Raw genomic sequence first — 26,727 nt, 5'->3', positions numbered from 1 at the left:
CGCCCCACACCCGGAAGCGGCTGCCAGGGGAAAAAGGAGGCAAGGCTGTGCCTCGGCCTGCAGCCAATCACAGAGTGAGGCGAGGGGCGGCTTCCGGTTCCGGGCGCAATAAAAGGCGGGGTGCGGTGCCGGGCCCGGCAGTCGTTGAAAAGGCAGCGTCGTGAAGGGAAGGTGATCGCGCAGGTGAGGGTCGATGTGGTACCGGGTCCTGGGGTGAGGCCTCGGCAGGGGGTTGGTGGTCGCCGTTGGCTTTTCGCCCCCGAGGAGCGAGCCTGCTTTGGTTGTGGCTCGGCTTTGTTCCCTCAGGGTTGCGGCAAAGGTGTGCGTGGGGAGCAGCCCTGACGGGTCTCTCCCCGGGGAGGGAGCGGCAAGGGTCTGTGCTTGTCTTTTCTGTGTTTTCCCCCCGTTCTTCTCTAGGGTCTGCACGTACACGTGTATCTTGTGTAAGTAAAGAGATATTTTGCCTCATTAAGCGTCTCCTCTCCACAGAGGAGCCTCCCTGAGGGGACCCTCTCTGGTGTCTCCAGTCAGGTACTGAGGGTTCTGTGGGACAGACATTCAAGCCTTCTCAGTTCCCCCCTCTTACATCTCAGATTCCTCAGCACTTTGTGTTGAGGCTCTCTAGTGTCTTAAGTCCTTTCAGGCCTGTAGTGCATGGGGACAAGTGTTCATGCTTCTTGATGTTTGTGCACTGATTCCTCTCAAGGACTCTAACATCTGCATGTTCCCCATCTCAGGCCCAGTCGACATGGCAGATGAGGAGATTGCTGCTCTTGTGGTGGACAATGGTTCTGGCATGTGCAAGGCAGGCTTTGCAGGGGATGATGCCCCCCGTGCTGTGTTTCCTTCCATCGTGGGGCGTCCACGGCATCAGGGGGTGATGGTGGGCATGGGGCAGAAGGACAGCTACGTGGGGGATGAAGCCCAGAGCAAGAGGGGCATCCTCACTCTGAAGTACCCCATTGAGCACGGCATTGTCACCAACTGGGATGACATGGAGAAGATTTGGCACCACACCTTCTACAATGAGCTGCGTGTTGCCCCAGAGGAGCATCCTGTCCTGCTCACCGAGGCCCCCTTGAACCCCAAGGCCAACCGGGAGAAGATGACCCAGATCATGTTTGAGACCTTCAACACCCCAGCTATGTATGTAGCCATCCAGGCCGTGCTGTCCCTCTACGCCTCTGGCCGCACCACTGGCATCGTAATGGACTCTGGGGATGGTGTCACCCACACTGTGCCCATCTACGAAGGCTATGCCCTGCCCCATGCTATCCTGCGTCTGGACCTGGCTGGCCGTGACCTGACTGACTACCTCATGAAGATCCTCACGGAGAGGGGCTACAGCTTCACCACCACAGCTGAGAGGGAGATCGTGCGTGACATCAAGGAGAAGCTCTGCTACGTTGCTCTGGACTTCGAGCAGGAGATGGCCATGGCAGCCTCTTCTTCCTCCCTGGAGAAGAGCTATGAGCTGCCTGATGGGCAGGTGATCACCATTGGGAACGAGCGTTTCCGATGCCCTGAGGCCATCTTCCAGCCTTCCTTCCTGGGCATGGAGTCCTGTGGCATCCATGAGACCACCTTCAACTCCATCATGAAGTGTGACGTCGACATCAGGAAGGACCTGTATGCCAACACTGTGCTCTCGGGGGGTACCACCATGTACCCTGGCATTGCTGACAGGATGCAGAAGGAAATCACAGCCCTCGCACCCAGCACCATGAAGATCAAGATCATCGCCCCGCCGGAGCGCAAGTACTCTGTCTGGATCGGTGGCTCCATCCTGGCCTCTCTCTCCACCTTCCAGCAGATGTGGATCAGCAAGCAGGAGTACGATGAGTCCGGCCCCTCCATCGTCCATCGCAAGTGCTTCTAAGAGGGACTGCTGGCAGTCACCCGAGGGCCATCCTCACCTGGACATGCACCGGGAGGGCAGCTTGCTCCTTCCCCACTGTCCCAGCATCACTTGACTGTTACTGATTTGATGTTTGAACTCCTGATGCTTTCACTTGATTTCAAAAGTTCTCTGGTTAGGTGTCAGGTGAAGGCTTTGTCCTTGAGAGGAGGCTTAGGAAGAACAGATCTGTGAGGTTGTTTTTTTAATGTCCTGTAGGGAGCTTTCCTCCTGGCTCTGTGGGGCTGGGGAGCAGACAGCCTTGTTCCACTTCTAGGTAGCACTGATAGGATGATGCTTGGTGTTTAGACTTGTCACCTTTTAGGCTTGTCACAAGGTACTCCTTTGTAAGAAAACAAATAAACTTCTTCATGCATAACAGCTGTGAGATGGCTTTGCTTTCTTTCAGGGTGGGCTCTTCGTCTCCTGGCTGCGAAGACTGATGGTGCAGTAGATGGATTTGGACTCAAACCTGGCCTATGTTGAAACATGGAGAATGAAAATTTGGGGTAAATGCTTCACCAGTGATGTGAAGGCAGATTTTAAAGCTGCTTTGAGCTGTGCAGGCCATTTTAAGAACTCTTGGGGAGGAAAGCTTGGCTGGTATGTGGCTCCTGCAGCCTCTTTGTACTTTGATGGTAACTTGGCTTTTTTTAGAACATAAACAACTCTCTGAGAAGTTGAAGCCTTGGCATGGTTTCTGATGGCTGGAGGAGCAGTGGATTCCTTTTTTGGGAGAGACAAGATGAAGCAGCAGATAGGGCTGAGAGGAGGGTCTCTCCTGCTCTGGCAGGGTGTCTGCAAGAGCCCCCGATCTGCAGGGCAGACTGGCAGAAGGGTGGCAGCCCATTAATGGAAGATCGCTGATCAGCTAGCGAGTTCTCCCCCCTCACCGCGGCGGGGAGTCGCGCCTTTCCCCGCGCGTCCGCTTTTAAACCCTCAGCCGGCCGTCTATTGGCTCACCCCGCTTCGTTGCGTCAGAGCTAGCCAATCGGAGGCTGCTCCTCCGCGGCGCAGCCCCTCCTCCTGTGGCAGACTCGCTCTCCCAAGGTGCCCTGCGCAGAGGGCGCAGCGCTTCCGCTTCCGGTGCTCCCCTGGGGCTGCGGAGGAGCCCGGCCGGGGATCGCCGGGTTGGGGGCTGTGCGACGGCACTGGGGCTAGCGCTGCTGGCACCCCTCTGCGCTCCGGCGTCGCTGGGCAGGGGGACCGGGCTTTGATGGGGAAAGCGCCTACGGGGTGAGGCGGCTGGGCCCTGCTGGTGGCTTTTCTTCGGCTGAGAGTGGAGCCTTGCGGGGGAGTTTCTGCCTCTCTTCTGCCTTCTTTCTGCCTTTCCTTTGGCTTCAGATATGGCTTCGCGCTGAGGTAGGAACCTTAGAAGTCCGTATGTGCGTTGATCAGGCCTCCTGTGAAGCTTGCGGGTTTATAAAGTGTCTGGTTAGTGAGAGAGTGCCACGCTTCGATTTGTTTTCCTCCCTTCCCAGAGCTTTGTAGGACTTAGACTGGCTTGGCTCCCTCGGGTGAAAAGGCTGCCATGGCCCTGCCGGACTGGCACATCGCGGTGAAGCTGGCAGACCAGCCCCTGGCTCCCAAATCCATCTTGCGTTTGCCGGAGACAGAGCTGGGAGAATGCCCACTCGGAGGGTGCAGCATCTCCTACCTCAAGCAGCTCATCACTGGCAGGCTGCAGGAGTCTGTCCCAGACCCTGAGCTCATCGGTAGGTGTCCGTGGGGGTCGTGGTGAGGTTTTTCTTCTCTCTTCCTCTCCTTGATGTCCTTCTCTTGGTGGTCCTTGGGCTGGTGGGAAGGCTTGGCACAGCCAGCTAGCCTGGTGCGCAGGCTCAGCATAGGCTCACGGATGTGTTCTGGTTAGAAAAGCACTTTAAGATCGTTGAGTCCAACTGTTACGTAGCTCTACCAAGGCTGGTGCTAAACCATATCCCTCAGCACCGCATCTCTGCCTCTTTGAAGCACCTTCTGAGATGGGGATTCAGCCTCTGTGGGGAGCCTGTGCCACTGCTTGTGAAGCCTTTCCATGAAGAAGTTCCTTCTCATGTCCAATCTAAACCTCCCCTGGTGCAACTTGAGGCCACTTCCTCTTGTCCTTTGTTCCTAAGGAGAAAGAATCCCAACACCCTGCTAGCTCCAACCTCCTTTCAGGGAGCTGTAGAGAGCAATGAGGTCTCCCCTCAAGCCTCCTCTTCTCCAGACTTAACACCCCCAGTTCCCTCAGCTATTCCTCCCCAGCCCTGTTCTCCAGACTCTTCTCCAGCTTTGCTGCCCTTCTCTGGACCTCCTTGGAGTGTGGGGCCCAAAACTGACTCAGTGCTGACAACCGGGACACAATCACTTCCCTTCTCCTGCTGATCCAGGCCAGGATGGTGTTGACATTCTTGGCCACCTGATCACCCTGCTGACTCATTTTCAACCAGCTGTTGACTAACACCTCCAGGTCTTTCTTTTCTGGACAGCTTCCAGCCACTCTGCCCCAAGCCCAGAGCATTCATGGGGTTGTTGTGACCCAAGTGCTAGGCCCTGCCCTTGGCTTTGTTGAACCTCAGCCCGTTGGCCTTGGCCCAGGTCTGTCTATAGAGCTTCCCCACTCTCCAGCAGGTCCCCACTGCCTCCCCAAAAGAGATGTTTATCTTGAGGTGTTTCTCTCTCCCAGATCTGATCTACTGTGGCCGTAAGCTGAGGGATGACCAGACCCTGGATTTTTATGGCATCCAGTCTGGCTCCACTGTCCATGTCCTGCGCAAGTCCTGGCCTGAACCTGATCAGAAACCAGGTGAGGAGGAGGAGGAGGCAGTCTAGGTCATTGCTTAGAACTCCTTGGGATGTGGTTGTTGAGGAAGAGCTTCTCTTGTGGCTTGTGTCCTGATGTGAGGTTTATGAGAGGAACTGACTGAGGGCTCTGTGTGCTCTCCACCACTAACAGCAGTCACTGAGTGTTGTGTCCTTGCTGATGGACCTGACTGAGGGCTCTGTGTGCTCTCCACCACTAACAGCAGTCACTGAGTGTTGTGTCCTTGCTGATGGCCCTGACTGAGGGCTCTGTGTGCTCTCCACCACTAACAGCAGTCACTGAGTGTTGTGTGTCCTTGCTGATGGCCCTCACTGATGGCTCTGTGTGCTCTCCACCACTAACAGCAGTCACTGAGTGTTGTGTGTCCTTGCTGATGGACCTCACTGATGGCTCTGTGTGCTCTCCACCACTAACAGCAGTCACTGAGTGTTGTGTGTCCTTGCTGATGGCCCTCACTGATGGCTCTGTGTGCTCTCCATCACTAACAGCAGTCACTGAGTGTTGTGTGTCCTTGCTGATGGCCCTCACTGATGGCTCTGTGTGCTCTCCAGCTCTAACAGCAGTCACTGAGTGTTGTGTGTCCTTGCTGATGGACCTCACTGATGGCTCTGTGTGCTCTCCAGCTCTAACAGCAGTCACTGAGTGTTGTGTGTCCTTGCTGATGGACCTGACTGATGGCTCTGTGTGCTCTCCATCACTAACAGCAGTCACTGAGTGTTGTGTGTCCTTGCTGATGGCCCTCACTGATGGCTCTGTGTGCTCTCCATCACTAACAGCAGTCACTGAGTGTTGTGTGTCCTTGCTGATGGCCCTCACTGATGGCTCTGTGTGCTCTCCATCACTAACAGCAGTCACTGAGTGTTGTGTGTCCTTGCTGATGGAAGAACTAAGGAATGAGCTCCATCATGGGGAAGGCAAATAAGTGACTGTGACCAATTTTAGGGTATGCCAGAGAACTGGGAGCAAAGCAGGTGGTTACTCAGCTGCAGGGGTGTGTCCCTGCTCTGCCTGAGTGTAGAGTTGGGTTAGTTTAGAGCTGTGGCTTTAACACAACTCCTTGTCCACACCTAGGATGATGTCTCTCTGTATTTTCCTGGCTGGGAGCTGACAGTGCAGCTGCTTCAGACATTGCCATTCATTAGTCCTGTCCTCTTTGGATGAGCTGCATCTAGGGTGGGCATTAGAGCATGCCAGTGATAAGCAGAGCAGCTAGTGAAGCTGGCAGAGGGGCAGCCACCTTTGTTCTGTTGTTGTTCCTCCCCCAGAGCCTGTGGACAAGGTGGCAGCAGTACGAGAGTTCCGAGTCCTCCACACTGCCCTGCACAGCAGCCCTGCCTACAGAGATGCAGTGAGTGGAGGGGCTTTATGGTTGGCCTGTCAGGGTGTCTTCTGTCTGGCCCATCTCTGGGAAGAGAGTCCCACAGTGGAGCCTTCTTGTGTGACACCTCTGATCTCCTCTGGTTTCTCTGGCAGGTCTTCAAAATGCTGGGGAACAAGGAGTCGCTGGATCAGATCATTGTCGCTACTCCTGGCCTCAGCAGCGACCCTGTTGCTTTGGGTGAGTCAAGGAATTGTCAGGGCTGGAAGGGACCCCAAGGCTCAGCCAGTTCCAACCCTGCCCATGGCAGGGACACCTCACACTACAGCAGGTTGCTCACAGCCACATCCAGCCTGGCTGCAAAAACCTCCAGGGATGAGGCTTCCACCACCTCCCTGGGCAACCTGTTCCAGTGTCTTCACCACCCTCCTGGGGAAGAATTTCTTCCTAACATCCAATCTGAATCTAGCCATTTCTAGGTTTTTCCATCCCCCCCAGTCCTATCACTTCCTGACACTCTCAAAAGTCCCTCCCCAGCTTTCTTGGAGCCCCCTTCAGATCCTGGAAGGCCACAAGGTCTCCTGGGAGCCTTCTCTTCTCCAGACTGAACAGCCCCAACTCTCTCAGGCTGTCTCCATATCAGAGTAGCTCCAGCCCTCTGCTCATCCTCATGGCCCTTCTCTGGACACCTTCCAGCACCTCCAGATCCTTCCTGCAACAGAGGCTCCAGAACTGGACACAGAGCTCCAGGTGTGGTCTCAGCAGAGTGGAGCAGAGGGGCAGAATCCCCTCCCTGGCCCTGCTGGCCACACTTCTCTTGCTGCAGCCCAGGCTCTGCTTGGCTCTCTGGGCTGCAAGTGCTCACTGCTGGCTCCTGCTGAGCTTCTCCTCCCCCAGCACCCCCAAGTCCCTTTTCTTCAGGGCTGCTCTCCAGCCACTCCCTGCCCAGCCTGTAGTTGTGCCTGGGATTGCCCCAAGACCAGTCCCAGTATTGATCCCTGAGGGACTCCACTTGTCACTGGCCTCCACTTGGACATGCACCCATTGACAGTCACTCTTTGGGTGGCCTGATAAGATCCAAGGAAAAGCAAATAAAGATATTTTGGTTTTCATTCCTGGCACAGGGAAGGGGGGAAAAAGTGGCTTTTGGGTCTCTTTGTGGAGTGTGAGAATCGCTGCCTGCTGAGGCATCAGAGTTGTTGTGCTCCTGTAGTAGTGTTTGGGATAGATGCTGGCTTCATAGAATCATGGAATGCTTTAGGCTGGAAGGGACCTTTATAGGTCATCTAGTGGGGCCAGCCCCACTGCAGTCAGCAGGGACATCTGCAACCAGGAAAGGTTGCTCAGAGGCCCAAACAACCTGACCTGGAATGGTTCCAGGGGTGGGGCATCTGCCACCTCTCTGGGGTCTCACCACTCTGTCTCAAAAATCTCCTTCTCTCCAGTCTGATTCTCCCTCTTTTAGTTCAAACCATCACCCCTTGTCCTGTCACAACAGGTCCTGCTCTAAAGTCTGTCCCCAGCTTTCTGATTTGCCCCTTTGAGCACTGAAAGGCCACCAGAAGGTCTCCCAGGATGGAGTCTTCTCCTCTCCAGGCTGAACAACCCCAAGTCTCTCAGCCTGGCCTCACAGCAGAGGGCTTCCAGCCCTCACCAGTGCTCTGACCTCCTCTGGCCCTACTCTACCAGGTCCCTGTCTGTGATGTGCTGAGGACTGCAGAGCTGGCCCAGCACTGCAGGGGGGGGGTCTCAGCAGAGGGGCAGAATCCCTTCCCTGCCCCTGCTGCCCACACTGCTGGGGGTCAGCCCAGGGCTGGGCTGGCAGTGCTTAGTGCCAGCTCATGTCCATCTTTTCACCCTCCAGCACCCCCAAATCCTCCTCCTCAGAGCTGTTCTCCAGCCCTTCATCCACAGCCTGGATTGTTACTGGGGACTACCCTGACCCAGTTGCAGGACTTTGTGCTTGGTCTCGTTGAACCTCCTGAGGTTCACACAGACCTACTTCTCAGAAAGGACCTCAGGCCTGTGGAGCCCAGGGGAGATCAGCAAACGTGGCTGCTTTTCTCCTGCTACAAAGGCTCCCAAGAAGGCTTCATTCGATTTACTTCGCTGCTTCTGGCCCAGGGTTTTGCAGCCTGTTCGACACACGCCGCTTTGAGGCCGGTGGAATGAGGGACGTGGGTGCTGGACATGATCCTGACCATCAGGTGGCGCTGTCAGTGCTGGCTCTGCTGGGAAAGCCTTGGGGCTGGGGCTGTGATCAGAAGTCTGGCCAGGAAGATGGTGAAAAGCTTCAGGAAGAACAATGAAGAAGTATTTATGGGGTTTGGTAGTGACTCAGTTCCTGAAAAACAATTCATATTTTTGGCTGCTTATTCCCATGGCTCATGTCTGACTGGCTCCTGGTCCTCATATCCTCTCTCACACTCCTCATGTTTCCTCTTCCCTCTCAGGAGTCCTGCAGGATAAGGATCTCTTCTCAGTGTTTGCAGACCCCAACATGCTGGACACGTAAGTTGACGTCAGCTGTGCAGTGACTAAGCAGTGCCTTTGTTGTGGGGACTGTTCCTGGGCTGAGGTGGAGAGAGTTCTGCTCCTGCCTGCCAGGAAGGATACACCAGGCCAGAGATTCAGGTTGGGACACTTTTCCTTAGCAGAAGGAAAGAGGGAGCTGACACTTTGACACCCATCTAACCCCACTGTTGGGTTAAGCTAAAGGAAGAGAGACTGAGAGCCTTGGGGCTGAGAAGACTGAGAGGGGATCTCATCAATGTGGATAAAGATCTGAGGGGTGGGTGTCAAGTGGAGGGGGCCAAGCACTTTTCAGTGGTGTGCACTAAGACAAGGAACAACAGGTTCAAGCTTGAGCATAGAAGGTTTCACCTCAACATGAGGAGAAACTTCTTTACAGTGAGGGTGCTGGAGCCCTGGAGCAGGGTGCCCAGAGAGGTTGTGGAGTCTCCTTCTCTGGAGTGTTTCCACCCCCACCTGGATGGATTCCTGTGCAGACTACCCTAAGTGATCCTGCTTTGGCAGGGGGTTGGACTGGATGATCTCTGGAGCTCCCTTCCAACCTCTAATGTACTGTGAGACTGTGGTATATAACAGGGCACAAGGCCATCATCACCTCCAGATCATAGAATTGTCAGGGTTGGAAGGGAGCTCAAGGCTCAGCCAGTTCCAACCCCCCTGCCATGGGCAGGGACACCTCACACCACAGCAGGTTGCTCACAGCCACATCCAGCCTGGCTGCAAAAACTTCCAGGGATGAGGCTTCTACCCCCTCCCCTGGCTCCAGTGTCTCATCATCCTCCTGGGGAAGAATTTCTTCCTAACATCCAATCTGAATCTTCCCACTTCTAGTTTTGCTCCATTCCCCCTCGTCCTATCATTCCCTGACACCCTCAGAAGTCCCTCAGATGGTGTGTTCACATCTGGAGCTATTTGCTCACAGCAGAGAATTGCTTCTGTGAGAGCTTTAAGGATGGTTTGTGTCACAGGAAGATCAAGGAGCCACATGGAACAACATGGAGAGCTCATAGAATCACAGAATGCTTTGGGTTGGAAGGGACCTCCAAAGCTCATCCAGTCCAACCCCCTCTGCAGTCAGCAGGGACATCCTCATCTAGATCAGGTTGCCCAGAAGCCAGTAGAGCCTCACCTTGAATATCTCCAGGGATGAGGCCTCACCCACCTCCCTGGGCAACCTGTTGCAGTGTGCCACCACCCTGCTGGTGCAGAACTTAGATGTTTGTGGCTGGGCAGCCATGGGCAGAGGTGTCTGCAGGTGCAGCAAGTGAGGCTGGCTGTGCCCCAGCTTCTTCGCCAGCGTTGAGCTGCTGCTTTCCCCACTTGCCCTGTGAACATCATGCATTCTTCTGCTCTCTCCCTGCAGGTTAATCCCAGCCCACCCTGCACTGGTCAATGCCATTGTCCTGGTGCTGCACTCAGTGGCTGGCAGCACTCCCTTGCCAGCCCCTGAGACCTCCTCCCGAGGCATGGCCTCCAGTTCCTACCGTGACATGCCAGGTATGGGCAGCCCCAGCCTCGCCCCTGGGGAGGGAGGCTTTCCCTGGCAGGGAAAGAGGTTTGGCTTCCCCAGCTAGGGGTTTCTCAGAGAATCAGAGAGGCTGGAAAACACCTCCATGATTTGAGTCCAACCATGAACCCAGCACTGCCAAGCCCACCACTGAACTGTGTCCCTCAGCACCACGTCTACATGGCTTGCTAATAACTTCCAGGGATGGGGATTCCACCACCCCCCTTGGGCAGCCTGTTCCAGGGCTTCACCACTCTTTTAGAGAAGAAATATTCCCTGATGTCCAACCTGAACTTCCCCTGGGGCAACCTGAGGCCCTTTCCTCTTGTTCCTCGGGAGAAGAGACCAACCCCCACCTCAATGCAACCTCCTTGCAGGGAGCTGTAGAGGCCAGTGCTGATCCAGGCCAGGGTGCTGTTAGCCTTGACCACTTGGGCACACACTGGCTCACCTTCAGCCCCTGTTTACCAACACCCCCAGGTCCTTTTCTGCTGGGCAGTTTCCAGCCACAAAGGTTCTGCACTGTGAGATCCATCTGGGGCCATTCCCAACCAGATGTGTACAATGTCTGTTGGTAGCAGAGTGCTGTGGCCTCTGTTTTGTGCAGATGTTGCTGGGCCTGGCCTGTCATCTGCTGATCTGCTGCACAGGAACCTGCTGGTGCTGAGGCCTGGTGCTGTGCCTGACTGCATGGCAGAGGGCTCCTTGGGCTTTCCACCTGTTTCTCAGCATCTGTTTCTTCTCCTTTCTTTTGCAGGTGGCTTTTTGTTTGAAGGTCTGTCTGATGATGAAGATGACTTCCACCAGGTAAGCAGCCAGGTTTGGTGGAACTGCTGCTGCCTGGGGTGTGAAGTGAGTTTGAATTTTCCCTCTTCCTGGCTGCTGAGCAGCACGAGCTGCTCTGCTTCCTTAGGGCTCTTGTGAAGCCAAACATATTGATTGTGGCATGCTTGGATGCTGTCCATGTTGGGAAACACGGAAGTGTTGGTCTCTGCCCTTCTTCTGCAATGGAAGGAGCTTTTCCTCTCCAAATTTCAGCAGAGAAATTGCATGTTTAGGCAAAAAAAAAAAAAAAGCCTGTCCACAGCCAGTTGTTTTGTTACAGCCTGGTGACACTTGGTTACAGTCAAAGATTTGCTGCCAGCTTCTGTGGCTTTGGAAGAGCTGAGGCTGTGGGAAAAAAACCCACATCCTGTCCTGTGTATCTCCTAAAAGTACCACACTTGTCAGCTGGGAGAGTTGTAAGGAAAAGGGTCCCTGGGAATGAGCAGGTGAGCCAGACTGGACTGGCATGTGGCACGAAAGGTGAGGGCTTGACCTGCTGGGAAGCAGCTCCATGGAGAAGGACCTCAGGGTGCTGGTGGACAACAAGCTCAGTAGGAGCCACCAATGTGACCTTGTGGCCAAGAAGGCCAATGGTGTCCTGAGGTGCACTAAGAAGAGTGTGGCCAGAAGGTTGAGGGAGGTTCTCCTCCCCGTTTACTCTGCCCTGGTGAGGCCACCTCTGTGTTCAGGGCTCCCCAGGAGACAGGGAACTGCTGGAGAGAGTCCAGGGGAGGCTACAAAGCTGCTGAGGGGCCTGGAGCAGCTCTGTGAGGAGCAAAGGCTGAGAGCCCTGGGGCTGAGAGCCTGCAGAAGAGCAGCCCCAGAGGGGAGCTGAGCAATGCTCAGCAAGAGCTGAAGGAGCTGTGGGGGACAAGAGGCTGGGGCCAGACTCTTCTCAGAGGTGCCCAGGGACAGGACAAGGAGCAATGGGCACAAACTGGAACCCAGGAGGTTCCACCTGAAGAGGAGGAGAATCTTGTTTGGTGTGAGGGTGCTGGAGGCCTGGAGCAGGCTGCCCAGAGAGGTTGTGGAGTTTCCTTCTCTGGAGAGCTTCCAACGCCCCCTGGGCATTGTGCTGCTGGGCAGGCTGCTGTGGGTGCCCTGCTTTGGCAGTGGGGTTGGACTGGGTGATCTCCAGAGGTGTGTTCCAAGCCCAGCACGCTGGGATTCCATGCTCAGAGGTGTTTGTTGCTTTCCTCCATGCAGAGCACAAGATCCACCCCATCCAGCAGCACCTCTGGCTCCCGCCCGGCCTCGCTGGGCTATGCGGGGGCTGCCGGCCCCCGGCCCATCACCCAGAGCGAGCTGGCCACGGCACTGGCCCTGGCCAGCACCCCGGAGAGCAGCTCCCACACACCCACCCCGGGCACCCAGGTACAGAGACACAGCTGGGGAGGTCCTCCTGGGCTGTCAAAGCAGCTCTGGGAGCCCTCACTGCTTGACTTCCTCCTGGCCGAGCGCTCTGCCACCCGAGGCGGAGGGGGCGGCAGGGAGAGGGGCAGCAGGTGTGGCTCTGCTTCCTCTGCCAGGTGTGGGTGAGGCATCTGCCACTTCTTCCCTCCTAGGGTCACTCCTCTGGGACCTCCCCAATGTCATCCAGCGTGCAGTCAGGAACACCCATCACCAATGACCTCTTCAGCCAGGCCTTACAGCATGCCCTGCAGGCCTCAGGGCAGCCCAGCCTGCAGGTCAGTGTCACAAGCTTCATCTTTCAGCCCCATGTCTCATCGAGTGGGGCAGAGGGCAGGTGGTTCTTCCAGCTGCCTCCTGAGGCATGACTGGAGAAGGGCTTCTTGGAGGCCTGATAGATCTTGCAAAAGTGCTGGGTGGAAATGGGCTGGTGGGAGTTGGGGGCAGGTGTGGGTCTGTTGGAGGGTAGGAGGGCAATGCAGAGGGCTCTTGCCAGGCTGGGCAGATGGGCAGAGTCCAACAGGATGGCATCCAACAGGTCCAAGTGCCAGATTCTGCACTTTGGCCACAACAACCTCATGCAGTGCTCCAGGCTGGGGGCAGAGTGGCTGGAGGGCAGCCAGGCAGAAAGGGACCTGGGGGTGCTGGTTGAACATGAGCCAGCAGTGTGCCCAGGTGGCCAAGAAGGCCAATGGCATCCTGGCCTGGATCAGGAAGAGTGTGACCAGCAGGAGCAGGGAACTCATCCTGCCCTGTGCTCAGCACTGGTTAGACCACACCTGGAGCCCTGTGTCCAGTTCTGGGCTCCTCAACTTAAGACAGACATTGAGATGCTGGAAGGTGTCCAGAGAAGGGCAATGAGGCTGAGGAGGGGTCTGGAGCACAGTCCTGTGAGGAGAGGCTGAGGGAGCTGGGGGTGTTCAGCCTGGAGAAGAGGAGGCTCAGGGCAGACCTCATTGCTCTTTACAACTCCCTGAAGGGAGGTTGTAGCCAGGAGGGGGTTGGGCTCTTCTCCCAGGCAAGCAGGGACAGAACAAGAGGACACAGTCTCAAGCTGTGCCAGGGGAAGTTCAGGCTGGAGGTGAGGGGAAAGTTCTTCCCAGAAAGAGTAATTGGCCATGGGATGTGCTGCCCAGGGAGGTGGTGGAGTCACCATCCCTGGAGGTGTTCACAACAAGCTTGGATGTGGCCCTTGGAGCCAGGGTTGAGTTGTCAGGAGGGGTTAGGTAAAAGGTTGGACTTGATGATCTCTGAGGTCTTTCCCAACCTGCTTGATCCTGTGAGTTGGCACCACGACTGGGAGCTTCAAGGTGAGCTGGAGAGGAGTGGGAGAAGGCAACATGGGAGAGCAGGTTGTGGAGAGGGCTGGTTGGACCTCTAGCACCTCCTGTGAGCTTCTCTTGCTGTGTTGCCTGCAGAGCCAGTGGCAGCCCCAGCTGCAGCAGCTGCGAGACATGGGCATCCACGACGATGAGCTGAGCCTCCGAGCCCTGCAGGCCACTGGAGGGGACATTCAGGCTGCTCTGGAGCTTATCTTTGCTGGTGGGGCTCCCTAGCTTCCTGCGCAGGAGAGGCTGGACTGGTGAGTGGCACTGAGGCAGCTGTCACGTCCCTTGGTCTGGGACTTGGCCCTGACACTGTCTGTGCACTGGGGTTCAGCATGGAGCTGCTGGGGTGGTTGCTTCTTTCCCCTCTAGGTGGGCAGTGTGCTCCTGTTGGAGAGCTATGACCATGCTGAGGGCAGCTGCTCCCAGGAATCTCTCTCCAGCCTCCTGGCCACCAGAAACAAGACCTCAGACCTTTGTCCAGCATGGTTCCTCTGTCTTAGATCTGCCAGCACCCTCTCCTGTCTGCTGATTCATTCCTGCCCACCTGATGTGTCTCTTGTCATGCTGTTGTGGTCCCTCAGGCTGTATTAAATGGACTGCATTCATTCACTTGGCTCTTGGTTGGGTTGTGAGCTCTCCTGGCTTGTCTTCATGCTTACTGCAGGAAGGAAAGCAGTGAAAAGGTTTTGTCTGTGGCAGGACTGCAGAGGGCTCCAACACAGCAAAGCTGTCTTTGGGCTGGAGCTGACCTCCACAGCCATCCTGCCAGGAGCTAGGGCCGGTAGAAGAGAGCTGTTCATGTTGGAGGTCTTCATCTGGAGTACTGTGTGCAGTTCTGGGCTCCCCAGTTCAAGAAGGACAGGGGAGTGCTGGAGAGAGTACAGCAAAGGGCTACAGAGATGGTTAGGAGACCAGAACACCTGGCTGAAGGATTTGGGACTTTTTAGGCTGGAGAAGAGAAGACTGAGGTGGGGGAATCTTCTCAATGCTGCTTTAATACTGCAAGGGTGGGTGGCAGGAGGATGGGGCCAGGCTCTTTGCAGTGGTGCCCAGTGACAGGACAAGAGGTAAGTGGTACAAACTGGACCACAGGAAATTGCATCTAAACATGAGGAGGAACTCCTTGACTTTGGGGGTGGTGAAGCACTGTAACAGGCTGTCCACAGAGGTGGTGGAAACTCCATCTCTGGAGACATTCCAAACCTGAGCAACCTGCCCTAGTGATCCTGCTCTGAGTGGACTCAGTGATCTCCAGAGAGCCTTTCCAACCCCTACCATGCTGTGATTCTGCAGTCAGGCTTCATGTCTCCTCTTTAGCAGAAACCTGTCCTTAGATGTGTTGGGTGAGGCTGGCAGAGTCCTGTGAGCTGAAGAGAGCAAGGGTAGAGGTGCAGGAGCTCCGGGCCACCACAGGGTGACAGCACACAGAAAGGACAAGCAGAGGGGTTGAGGCAATCACCAGGTGGCTCAGTGGGAGGAATGCTTGTCTGGCACAGGTTCTTCTGTTGGCCAACACAGGTTAGTCTGTTGGCCAGTGGCCTCCAAAGTGTCTTCTAATCATGGAATCACAGAAGGGCTTAGGTTGGAAGGAACCTCATCTAGTCCAACCTCCCTGCCATGGGTGGGACACCTCTCAGCTAGACTCAGCTGTTCAAGGCCTTGAACACCTCCGGGGAGGGGGCAAACACAGCCTCCCTGGGCAACCTTTTCCCAGAGTCTTACCAGCCTTATACTGAAGAAGTTCTTCCTAAGCTCCAGTCTAACCCTGCTCTCTCCCTTAGCTTCAGACCATTCCCCTTTGGCCTGTCTCTACACACCCTCACAAAAAGTCCCTCTGCAGCCTCTCCTGTAGGATCCCTTCAGGTATTGGAAGGCAGCTCTAAGGTGCCCCTGGAGTTTTCTTCTCTCCATGCTGAACAACTCCAGCTCCCTCAGCCTATCCTCACAGCAGAGCTGCTCCAGCCCTTTGTGGCCTTCTTCTGGACTCACTCCAATGGTTCCACATCCTCCTTACGATGGGGCCACCAGAGCTCTGCCTCAAACCTGAGCTGCAAAGGCATTTGCCTGTGCTTTTACAGTCCTGGGGAGAAGCTGGGGCTGGCTTCACTCTGCTTGTACCATCAAGATTAACAAGGCATGAAGGCAGGAGCTGCTCTTCCCCATCTCCATCCTGCATTGCCAGGGAAGCTGAGAGCACGCCTCGGAGCTGCCCGTGACTCCCCTCTAATGCCTCTCCAAGCCTTGCTGATACCATCTCAGCTATCACCCAGCAAATGCTGGGCTGTTCCCTGCAGGGAGGCTCACTGATAGACTCTAATCCTGTCTAGAGGATTAAGGGTCTCAGGAGGGAGGGACAGCTTTTGTTCTGCATGGTGTAGGAGATAAGATGTGATGGATGTAACAGCTTTGCTGACTCCACAGCCTGCCAGGTTGCTGCCCTCATTACTGCTCTGCAAACCCAGCCTAGGTGATGGCTGTGACTTGACGTGGATGGGGACTGCTTCCTGTGCTCCCTTCTCTCATGGTTTGCTGGAGGAGTGGGCAGCATGTGCCTAGCACCCTCGCTCCCTCCCTTCACCGTGGGGCCAAGCCCTGCTGTCAGCCCTCAATCCTCTGCCGACTGAGGATTAGCTGTATCACAGATGCTGCTGCCTTAAGCTCTCCCAGACCTGCTCAGGGCTAGCAGGACTTGTTTGGGGAGCAGGGGTGACCAGTTTGCTCTGCTGTACCACCTCAATTCTCAGCTTAAGCCAACTTGCTGCTGCTTTTCCTTCCTGCCCTCAGTTTGATTCCTTTCCCCCACACTTCTGTGCGAAGCAGTTTCTTTTCTAGGTGGTTTATTTCTGCTTCTGCCTAGGGAATTGAGAATAACCTGAGCTTCTGGTATGGGAAGAGCTTTGATTGCTTTCCCAAACTGTTTCTTTGGAGCCACATCAGAGCTGTTCCCTGAACTGGCTGGAGCAGAGCAGGACTTGGCAGAGCTCGCTGCTGTTCACGACTGCTGCGTGCGCTCCGCTTCCCTCATCTCGCCTGCCTGTGGCTGCCGGGAATAGATGTGCTCAGCAACCAGGCAAATTTAGAGCTGGAGGGATGGGGAAGAGAGGCTCTGCTGGCACCTGCAGGGCTGCTGATAGAGGAGGAGGAGGAGGAAGGGGAAGCTTTACTGCAGGAGCTCTTGTAGGGGAGTGGAAGCTCGGAGCTGCTGAGAACTGGCTCTGCGGCAGCCAGGTGAGCGCTGCCTTCCCACCTGCTCTGCTGGCTGAGTGCCTCTGGCCCTCCCAGCAGCTCTGAGATGAAAAGTTCCACTTCTGACTGCAGGGAAAAACTCTGCAGAGGGGGAGAAAGCAATCACACTCCTTTTGGGGGGGGAGGCCTTCTGCCTGGGGTTCGCAGGCTGACTATGGCTTACCATGGGGAGGCAGCATGAGGTCTGTCCCCTGAGCCTGTTGTCCTGACTGCTGAAGTCCTTGCAGGAGCCTGTGTCCCAAGAGAGGTGCTGGACAAAGCTGGAAGATGCTGGTATCCATTGTTTGCTGAGGCAGCAGCTAAGCCAGTGGCTGAACACAACAGATTCTGCTCTTTGGGAGCCTCTCCTATGAAGATAGACAGAGAGTTCGGGCTGTTCAGGCTGGAGAAGAGAAGGCTCCCAGGAGACCTTCTTGTGGCCTTCCAGGATCTGAAGGGGGCTCCAAGAAAGCTGGGGAGGGACTTTTGAGAGTGTCAGGGAGTGATAGGACTGGGGGGATGGAACAAAACTAGAAGTGGGGAGATTCAGACTGGATGTTAGGAAGAAATTCTTCCCCCATGAGGGTGGTGAGAGACTGGCAGAGGTTGCCCAGGGAGGTGGTGGAAGCCTCATCCCTGGAGGTTTTTGCAGCCAGGCTGGATGTGGCTGTGAGCAACCTGCTGTAGTGTGAGGTGTCCCTGCCCATGGCAGGGGGGGTTGGAAGTGGCTGAGCCTTGAGCTCCCTTCCAACCCTGACAATTCCATGATTCTATGAAATTCCCAGCTCCCACTTGCCCTAATCCCTGTGGCCCATCCTTGGTGCTGCTGCTGTCTTGACACCTTCCACTCTTCCTCCTCCTGCACCAGCCCTGGTTGCTCCTTGTATGCTTGGGTTAGAGGTGCATCTGTTCTCCTTGGGTCTCAGCTGATCTGTTCTCTGCCTGTGTGCCCAACCTCTGCCAGCTAAGAGGCATCTGTGGCCTGCCTGCCTTGCTGCTGTGGGAGTTGCCAGGCTGACCTCACGGGAGAGGTGGAGGTCAGACCATGGTTCCTCAACGTAAGAGCTTTCAGTAGGGACTTCCTGGCTCTGAACATCAAAGAGAAGTGTTTGGTTCAGCAGTGGAACTGACAGGTGAAGCAGTTGCAGGGGGTGATTTCTGCAGTGCTGCTGGCACTCCTGGGCTCTCAGTCATCTCTTTGTTTGTTCAGCTGCTTGACCATCAGTGGTGGCTACGTTGTGGACACCTGCAGGGCTTGGCTGGGATCTAGGCTCTTCACTTCTACTTCCTCAATGGCTTCCTCATAGAAGGGGTTGGGTTGGAAGGGACCTTAAAGATCTTCCAGTTCCAACCCCCCTGCCATGGGCAGGGACACCTTCCACCAGCCCAGGTTGTCAAAGCCTCCTCCAGCCTGGTCTTCAGCACTTCCAGGGATGAGGTGTCCACAACTTCTCTGGGCAACCTGTTCCAGTGTCTCACCAACCTCACTCTAAAGAATTTTCTCCTCATCTCCAGTCTCAATCTCCCCTCTCGCAGTTTCAGTCCCTTTGCCCTCATCCTGTTACTCCAAGCCCTTGTAAAAAGTCCCTCTCCAGCTCTCCTGTACCCCCTTTCAGGTACTGGAAGGCTGCTCTAAGGTCTCCATGGAGCCTTCTCTTCTCCAGGCTGAACAGCCCCAACTCTCCCAGCCTGTCCCCACAGGGGAGATGCTTCAACTCCTGATCATCTTTATGGTCTCCTCTCCAACAGATCCACTCCTCCTGCCTTGTCTCTACTTAAGACAGCCCTGACCTGACTGTCTCCATGTGGAGCAGAGCAATCCTTTTCCAGCTGAAGGGTGAAGTGGAGACAGAGCAGAATCTCCCAGGCTTCACATCACTGATGGCTTTTGCAGCAGCTCAGCCTGGATGTCTTCCCAGCTCCATCCTTCCTCTGCTTTCACAATGGTGCTGGAGCCTTCCCATGTATGAAGTAGCCACATGGAGCAAGACCCAGGAGCAGACTTCAATGCCTGGCCTGGGTTGTGTTTGGGTGAATTATAATGATGATAAACCACCACAGCTTCAAGCTCTTCAGCCTTGATTTCTGGCTCTGAATGCTCCTCATCCTCCCACATCTCTCCAGGATTTCAGGATCAGTGTTTTGCTTCCTTGCTCCTCCAACCAAAGAGAGGCTCTGAGTGTCTCCTGCTTGCAGGACCATGGTCATACCAAGGCAGCAGAGCAGCTGAAACCAAGCAGTGTTGCTCCTCTGCCCTGCCCCATCCCAAACAAATGTGCAGGAGCTGGAGGACAAACCACCACCACCCCCCTGGGCATGGTGGTGGTGAGCTGGGGGAAGATGGCTCTCTGCTCCCCAGCAAGTGTGGGGCTCCACGCCTTGCCTCCCACCCCAGCTTGAGGACATGGCTGAAGGGGCTCTAGGGTGCAGCAGCTCAGGATTTGCTGGGGCTGGAGGGGTAATCTTGGGCAGCCTGGCAGGATGCATCCACATCAGAAGCAGCAGCAGGGAGCTTACCTGGCAGCCCTTGTTTTTTCCTTTGCACAGGGTTTGCTGGCTGCTTGCAGCTTTGTCCTTGTGAGGGATGCCAAAGTGTCAGGAAACACAAAAATGTTTTCTTGGGCTTCACTTAGCTTTGTGCTGCTTCAGTGAGCTGAAGGCTGTCACTGAGGGGGCCTCTTGAGGAGCTCTGCTTTGCTCAGCTGAGTCCATGTGATGCCAACTGCAGAGCCAAACCAGTGCAGTTTGGAGGCAACTGACTCATTTTTAACTTGCTGAAAGCAGAAATGTACTGCAAGTGTCACATTTGTGAGGATGCTTCTAATTTCCTTCTATACTCTTCTGTATTTAGAGTGTTCTGATATTTATAGGTTGCAGAATTTAGGAGCAGTCCTTTGGTTTGAGGGCTACAAAGCTGCTGAGGGGCCTGGAGCAGCTCTGTGAGGAGCAAAGGCTGAGAGCCCTGGGGGTGAGAGCCTGGAGAAGAGCAGCCCCAGAGGGGATCTCAGCAATGCTCAGCAAGAGCTGAAGGAGCTGTGGGGGACAAGAGGCTGGGGCCAGACTCTTTGTCAGTGGTGCCCAGGGACAGGACAAGGAGCAATGGGCACAAACTGGAACCCAGGAGGTTCCATCTGAAGAGGAGGAGAAAATTCTTTGGTGTGAGGGTGCTGGAGGCCTGGAGCAGGCTGCCCAGAGAGGTTGTGGAACCTCCTTCTGTGGAGAGCTTCCAACCCTCCCTGGGCATTGTGCTGCTGGGCAAGCTGCTGTGGGTGCCCTGCTTTGGCAGTGGGGTCGGACTGGGTGAGCTCCAGAGGTCCCTTCCAACCCTCACCATGCTGGGATCCAGGGATTTATGGCAGTGTGTGTAGTTTTAGTTCTGCCTTACAAGGGTGCTGGAGGCTGGGTATGGTAAACAAAAGCAAAGTTCAGAGGGAAGAAGCTAAACATCCCCTGACATGTCCTTTGAAGTCAAAACAATGCCTGGGCTGCTGGCTTTGAGCAGGAAGAAGCTTCCTGACTCCAGTCCTCTTGCACTGAGCCTTGCAAACTTTAAGCAAAACAGAAACTCTTAAGCTGTTGAGGTGAAACAAGGGATTTGGGGGAGCATCTCTGACCACAGAGTCTCTGCAGCTGACTTCTGAGTGTTGCAGGCTGCCAGCACTGCAGAATGGTTGTCCCAGAAGCGCTTTTGAGACCTTGCTGCTTTAAGGGCATGGTCTCCTTGGTCAGCAGGCTGCATTAACTTTAGGTTTTGAGTTTGAGGGAGAAGCTGGAGGGCTGTAGAGTTCCTCTCCAGGGGTATTAAGAGCATCAAATGGATTCTGCAGGATCACAGCCTGAGTCCCCTGTCTTCTGCAGCGGCCAGGTAACAGATGCTGCAGAAAGCCTGAAGAGCAGGGAGAGCAGAGAAAGATCCATCTCTGACACAATTTCCAGCAGCCAGTTGCCTGAGGCCATCTCTGGAGTGTTGTGTCTAATTCTGGGCTCTCCAGTTCAAGAGAGGCAGGGAAATGCTGGAGAGAGTCCAGGGGAGGCTACAAAGATGCTGAATGAAGGACCTGGAGCAGCTCTGTGAGGAGGAAAGGCTGAGAGCCCTGGGGGTGTTGAGCATGGAGAAGAGCAGCCCCAGAGGGGATCTGAGCAATGCTCAGCAAGAGCTGAAGGGTAGGGGGCAAGAGGATTGGGTCAAGGGAGGTTCTCCTGCCCCTCTGCTCTGCCCTGGTGAGGCCACATCTGGAGTCCTGTGCCAAATCTTGGTCTCCCCAGTTCAGGAGGGACAGGGAACTGCTGGAGAGAGTCCAGGGGAGGCTGCAGAGCTGCTGAGGGGCCTGGAGCAGCTCTGTGAGGAGCAAAGGCTGAGAGCCCTGGGGCTGAGAGCCTGCAGAAGAGCAGCCCCAGAGGGGAACTGAGCAATGCTCAGCAAGAGCTGAAGGACCTGTGGTGGGCAAGAGGCTGGGGCCAGACTCTTTGTCAGTGGTGCCCAGGGACAGGCCAAGGAGCAATGGGCACAAACTGGAACCCAGGAGGTTCCATCTGAAGAGGAGGAGAATCTTGTTTGGTGTGAGGGTGCTGGAGGCCTGGAGCAGGCTGCCCAGAGAGGTTGTGGAGTCTCCTCTGGAGAGATCCAACTCCCCCTGGGCATTGTGCTGCTGGGCAAGCTGCTGTGGGTGCCCTGCTTTGGCAGTGGGGTCGGACTGGGTGAGCTCCAGAGGTCCCTTCCAACCCTCACCACGCTGGGGTTCTGTGATTTGTAGAGCCAGCTGTGGGGTGTTAACAGACCCCACACAACTTCCTTCTTTAAACACAGATAAATTGCACCCTGCTCTGTGCACCCTGCAGCAGCAGCCCTGTGCTTTAGGCACAGGTTCAAAGCCTCCAGGCAGCTGGAGGGAGGAGTTGTGAGCTGTGGGGCTGGGGCAGAGGCAACTGCTGGCTTGCTGCACTCTACAGGAGGTGGTGGCAGTCCCAGCAAACTCTGAGGGTTTACTTTTGGGGTGCCTGGGGCTGCTGGCACCCTTGGAAGCAGCAAGAGGTGAGAGGGAGAGGTGGCAGTCAGGAGGAATGCTGTGTTGTCTCCAGGAGATTCCTTTCTGAGGTGAAGCTCCCTGGCGTTAAATGTTCTTATCCCAAAGGAATTCTCACTGTGTGTAATTTAATCACCCCGTGGATCCTGCCAGCTGCTAGCTGGTCAGACAAGTTAACCTCCCCTTGTTTTCCTTCTGCCTCATTCTTTCCCTCCCTTCCCAAAGGTTTGTGACCTGCTTGCTTCTGGCTTCCTGCAATGCCTTTCCCAAATGAGGTGGCCTGGCCACAGGACAACCAGGAAGCAGCTGACAGGCACCCAGCCTGCACCAGGAAGGGCAGATAGGAGGCAGGAAGAGAGAGGAGCTCTTCCCTGCCCGGGTCAGTGTCCCTGTTGGGAGTTTTGACAGGTCACACAGGAAAAGGCAGGCAGATGGGGTCCAGCACATGGTGAGATCCTGAGCTGCTGCCACTCTCCTGCTGGGAGAGCTGGCTGGCTTCCCATGGCTGGTGGGAAGAGAAACCAAAGCCTGTGTGGTGCTGAGCCTCCCTGGCAGCAGGCAGGCTCTCAAGCCCCAGCCAAGGACCCTGCTGAGCTGCAGACACTCACCTTCTGCGTCACTTGGCCCAGGGCTGGCGGGCAGGAGGGCTCCTTGGGCCAAAATGTGAAGGAGGAGCAGCAGATAGGCCACTTCTTAGGTGTCCCTGCCCTTCCTGGAGAGACAGAGAGCACTGCTGGACGTGCCTGAGTGCTGCAAGGTCAACCTCATCTCCTGCCAAGGAGTTAACTTTCCTCAGCAGCCTCCACTTTATCTTCTATCTGCCTGGCCAGTGTGGAGGAGCTGCTTGGCATTTTTTTTTTTTTTTTGTTTCCCCAACAGCAGCTGCAGCAGCAGCTTCAAGTGGCTCTGTGGGGACCTGGTGGACTTTGTTTTGATTCCCCAGAGAACATCATGACCTTAACGATCTCTCTTATGGCAGGGAATGGGAGAGCAGATTGCAGGGGGGGGCAGTCTGAACCTGAGTGTCACCAGGAGCACTTGGAGGGTTTAATGGAGATTGTTTATGGGGTGTAGGGGATGCTGGACCCTGAGAGCCCCTGCTGGCCTTGGAGCCATTCAGAGAGCTGTGGAGGAGGCTGCTTTGCCCAGCTGAATCCCAGCATGTTGGGGTTGGAAGGGGTCTCTGGAGATCATCCAGACTGATCCCACTGCTAAAGCAGAGGTGGCCACAGCAGCTTGCCCAGCACCATAGTGTCCAGGTGGGTTTGGAATCTCTCCAGAGAAGGAGACTCCACAACCTCTCTGGGCAGCCTGCTCCATCCCCCTGAGTGTAGCCATTCCCTCGGGAGAGCTTGGGAGCTGCTCTGCAGCACATGGTGATGCTACCCTGAGCTCCAGGACCTGTCAGGAAGCAGAGGAGCACAGTGGGCAAGAGAAGAACCACCAAGAGCCTCAGGTGAGCCAAACAGAGTCCAGGCTGGCTGAGCCCTGGTGGGAAGCCAGAGCTGGCAGGATCCAGCACTGATGGATCAAGGTGCAGCTCTCCTGGGTGGATCTCCACAGAGAGACTTCATTCCTCCTCTTTTTTTTTTTTTTTTCCTTTCCTTTGAATTGGGTAGGACTCTACACTAGGGTTTATTTACTCCCTCAAGCCTTTGGCACCCTGCTCTGGAGGGTGGGCACACACTTGGTGGTCTGTGTCACCCATCTGCAGCTATTTTACCTCCTTGGGCCCCAAGTCCTCACTGAAGCTCTCTGGAGGGTGCTGCTTGTTAATGTCACCAGCATTTGCCAGGCACATGGGAAAGGGCAAGGCTCAGGGTCATCAAGAGGAGCTGAGTTGGTGGCTAGTCCTCAAGCAGGACCTCTGCAGGCTCCTGCCATCATGAAGCTCTGCTTTGGGAGGTCCTGCCTGGGGTTGAGCCCCAGGGGGGTTTCCTCAGCGGCCAAGGGGAAAGTGCTGAGGAGAGAGGGAGTCCCAGGGAGGGGTTTTGTGCTGCTCTCCAAAGAGCTGAGTGCAAGGTGGCTCTGCCACAGGTTGCTTTTCGTACAACAAGAGGAAATGGTGCACCAGGGGAAGTTTAGGTTGGATGTTAGGATCAATTTCCTTCCTGCAAGAGTGGTCAGGCACTGGAACAAGCTGCCCAGGGAGGTGGTGGAGTCACTGCCCCTGGAAGTGTTCAAGAAATGTGTGGCCGTGGCCCTTGGGGGCAGGTTTAGTGGCCATGGTGGTGCTGGGATGATGATCTTGGAGATCTTTCCCAGCCAGAATGGTTCTGTGAGTGGAAAGAGGTTGAGAGGGACCTCTGAAGAACATACAGTCCAAGCCCCATGCCAAAGCAGGGCACACAGGAGCGTGGCCAGACTCATCTTGAAAGCCTCTAGAGAAGGAGACTCCACAGCCTCTCTGGGCAGCCTTTGGTAGTCAGTGGGGTTGATCTACTAGAAAAGGCTGTGCTGGGGCACATGGTTCCTTCACCCCTTCTCTGGCTCCATTTTAAAGCCCTGGGGCTCTCTTCTGACCCTTTTAGTGACCCTTCATGGGGCAGTAGCTTTGCTGTGTCACCAGCTGATCAGCCCCTCCAGGCTCAGCCCAGCTTAAAGGCTGGGTGGAGGTGAGCTGTGTGGGGGAGGATGGGGGAGCTGTGGGGATCTGGGGGTTGGAGGGGGAGGATCTGGGGGTTGGAGGGGGAGGATCTGGGGGTCGGATCTGGGGGTCGGGGGGGGGAGGATTTGTAGGTTGGAATGTCCCTTCCAGTTCACGTGTCCAAAGCAGGAATGCAGCAGCTTGCTGATAAATGACCTTCTTCCCTCCTTCCCTTCCCTTCCCACCTCACTTTGTCAGCTGAGGAATGAAGGACCTGTAAGGCAGTGCCAAGAGAAGCAGTGAGTGGAATTTCACATCTTGCCTCTCCGAGTGCAGGCTGTAAGTCGACTCATTCCCAAAGGTGAGATGCAAGGGATGAGAACTGGAACTTCACCACTGCCCTGGGCAGCCTGTTCCAGGGTTTGAGAACCCTTCCAGGGAAGAAGTTTCTTCTCATGTCCCAAGCTCTGCAGCAGTCATTTGTCCTCATGTCCCAGCCTCGTGGGACATCAGCCCATCCTTCAGCAGGGCCCTGGTGCAGGCAGGGTTTCACTCAGGACTTCCATGGTGACATGGAGCATAGGGCAAGGGCTGTGAAGCCCACACACATGTGGCAGTTCTTTGTTCCTGCCTTCAAGCAGTCAAAGATCCACCTTGGTGGGGAGGCTCCAAGCATGGAAGTGTTCAAAAACAGCTTAGATAGGGCTGGAGCAACCTACTTCAGTAGGAGGTGTCCCTGCTCGTGGCTGGGGGGGTTGAAACCAGATGATCTTTAAGGTCCTTTCCAACCCAACCCATTTCTGTGACATGAAGGACCTGGTGCCCACTCTCAGCCCTCTGTTTCACGTACAGAAAGTCCCTCTGGAGCTGCCCTTGTGGTTTCTACAAGAGATGACACAACAGAGAGGAGCTCTTGTCTGGCTTGAGCAGACATAAACATGTTTGTGGTTTGGGGAGTGGTGTGTTTGGTTTTTTTTTTTCCCATGGAAGGATCTGCCTGTGATCAGAGCCACCCCCACACCTAACTGGTTGCTTCCAGAGGTCACACGCCTACCCCTGGAGTTAACAAAAGATTGTTGAGCTACCTGACAGCTGACACAGGAGAGGATGTTTCATAAGGGCTAGGTTGCCTCAACCATAAAACTTCAAGCAGTCTGTCTGCTCTGCAGTGCTGAATAAAAGGTCTTCCTCTGAAGGAAAAGCTGAGCCTGGTGGTTTGCAGGAGAGAGCTGTCAGAAGCTAGCCTGTGCCTTCCCAGCCACCTTGCAACTGGAAGGAACAGCCCAGAGCTTGCACTGGGGAAGTTCAGCTCTTCAGGAGGGGAGGGGGGAGGCTGGTGCCTGGGCTCTGCTTGCTTGTGTACAAATTCCTCCTGGGTTAGAGGTGGCAGGAGGCTGAGCAGCTCCTGAGCTCTCTCCCACGGCAGTGCCTGCTTTGGGATGTGCGCCTCTTGCCTTTTTAGTTTTTTTTTTTTTTTTTCCTGGCTGTATTCAGGGCACTGCTTTGTGTTCAGCAGCTCCTGAAACAACTGCTGCAGGGTTGGAGTAACCTTGAAAGCAGCTCTGTGCCTCCTCCCAGGTGTAGGAGCTGGGCTGCTCTGTGGTCAGAGCTCCATGCCGGCGCCGGCAGCAGCCCTCACCGTGAGGTCATTTCCCTACCGAGCTGTGCCTCATGCTGTGGCCTTGATCCTCCCAGATCATACAATGGTTTGAGTTGGAAGGGACCTCGAACGTCATCTAGCTCCAACCCACCTCACCATGGGCAGGGACACCTCCCCCTGCATCAGCGTGCTCAAGGCTTTGTCCAACTTGGCCTTGAACATTTCCAAGGATGAGGCATCCGCAACCCTCCCTGAGCAACCGGTTCCAGTCTCTCCCCACCCTCACTGGAAAGAATTTCTTCCTCATCTCCAGTCTCAATCCTCCCCTCTCCCACCTCAAAGCCATTCCCCCTCTTCCTGTCACTCCCAGCCCTTATCAAAAGTCCCTCCCCAGCTCTCCTGTAGCCTCTTTCAGGTACTGGAAGGCTGCTCTGAGGTCTCCCTGGAGCCTTCTCTTCTCCAGCCTGACCAGACCCCAACTCTCTCAGCCTGTCCTTGTAGGAGAGCTGCTCCAGCAGATCTTGCCTGTGTGTTGAAACCTCTTTCCTCTGCAATGGTCTGATGTTTCTGTATCTGTGGGAGTCAGGCCTTCCTCTTCTCCCACCCCCCCATCATGTTTCCCATGACTAATGAACTGCTGCTTGAGGCTCAGCACTGAAAGGTAAAATTAT

At 55.4% G+C, this 26,727-nt stretch overlaps 2 protein-coding genes across 3 annotated transcripts; both read left to right on the top strand.

Annotated features, from left to right (window-relative positions):
* Window positions 1–146: 146 nt before the first annotated feature.
* Window positions 147–2,263, top strand: LOC128972381 (actin, cytoplasmic type 5). Its single transcript, XM_054388323.1, has 2 exons — window positions 147–183; window positions 738–2,263. The coding sequence occupies exon 2, from the start codon at window positions 749–751 to the stop codon at window positions 1,877–1,879; it is 1,131 nt and encodes a 376-aa protein (XP_054244298.1). The 5' UTR covers window positions 147–183; window positions 738–748; the 3' UTR covers window positions 1,880–2,263.
* A 931-nt stretch (window positions 2,264–3,194) lies between these two features.
* Window positions 3,195–18,625, top strand: UBL7 (ubiquitin like 7). Of its 2 annotated transcripts, none has more exons than XM_054388034.1 (12): window positions 3,195–3,259; window positions 3,379–3,612; window positions 4,563–4,682; window positions 5,966–6,048; window positions 6,174–6,258; window positions 8,472–8,529; window positions 9,914–10,047; window positions 10,815–10,864; window positions 12,089–12,256; window positions 12,448–12,570; window positions 13,711–13,874; window positions 18,595–18,625. In XM_054388034.1, exons 2-11 carry the CDS (start codon window positions 3,429–3,431, stop codon window positions 13,846–13,848), a joined length of 1,143 nt encoding a protein of 380 aa, XP_054244009.1. In that variant the 5' UTR covers window positions 3,195–3,259; window positions 3,379–3,428; the 3' UTR covers window positions 13,849–13,874; window positions 18,595–18,625. The 2 variants fall into 2 exon arrangements, with proteins under 2 accessions (XP_054244009.1, XP_054244008.1); XM_054388033.1 differs by lacking the exon at window positions 18,595–18,625 and adding an exon at window positions 13,990–14,207.
* The last annotated feature ends 8,102 nt before the right edge of the window (window positions 18,626–26,727 follow it).

This window comes from Indicator indicator, chromosome 16, assembly GCF_027791375.1.
Source record: "Indicator indicator isolate 239-I01 chromosome 16, UM_Iind_1.1, whole genome shotgun sequence".
NCBI lineage: Eukaryota > Metazoa > Chordata > Aves > Piciformes > Indicatoridae > Indicator > Indicator indicator.
The sequence above is the reverse complement of the archived record's forward strand: the minus strand, read 5'-3'. Positions and strand labels throughout refer to the sequence as shown.

Coding starts and splice junctions, on each gene's coding strand:
- LOC128972381 (XM_054388323.1), top strand. CDS start 749: ATGGCAGATGAGGAGATTGCTGCTCTTGTGGTGGACAATGGTTCTGGC.
- UBL7 (XM_054388034.1), top strand. CDS start 3,429: ATGGCCCTGCCGGACTGGCACATCGCGGTGAAGCTGGCAGACCAGCCC. Junction 10,865..12,088: donor ATGAAGATGACTTCCACCAG/GTAAGCAGCCAG, acceptor TCCTCCATGCAG/AGCACAAGATCCACCCCATC. Junction 12,257..12,447: donor CACCCACCCCGGGCACCCAG/GTACAGAGACAC, acceptor CTTCCCTCCTAG/GGTCACTCCTCTGGGACCTC.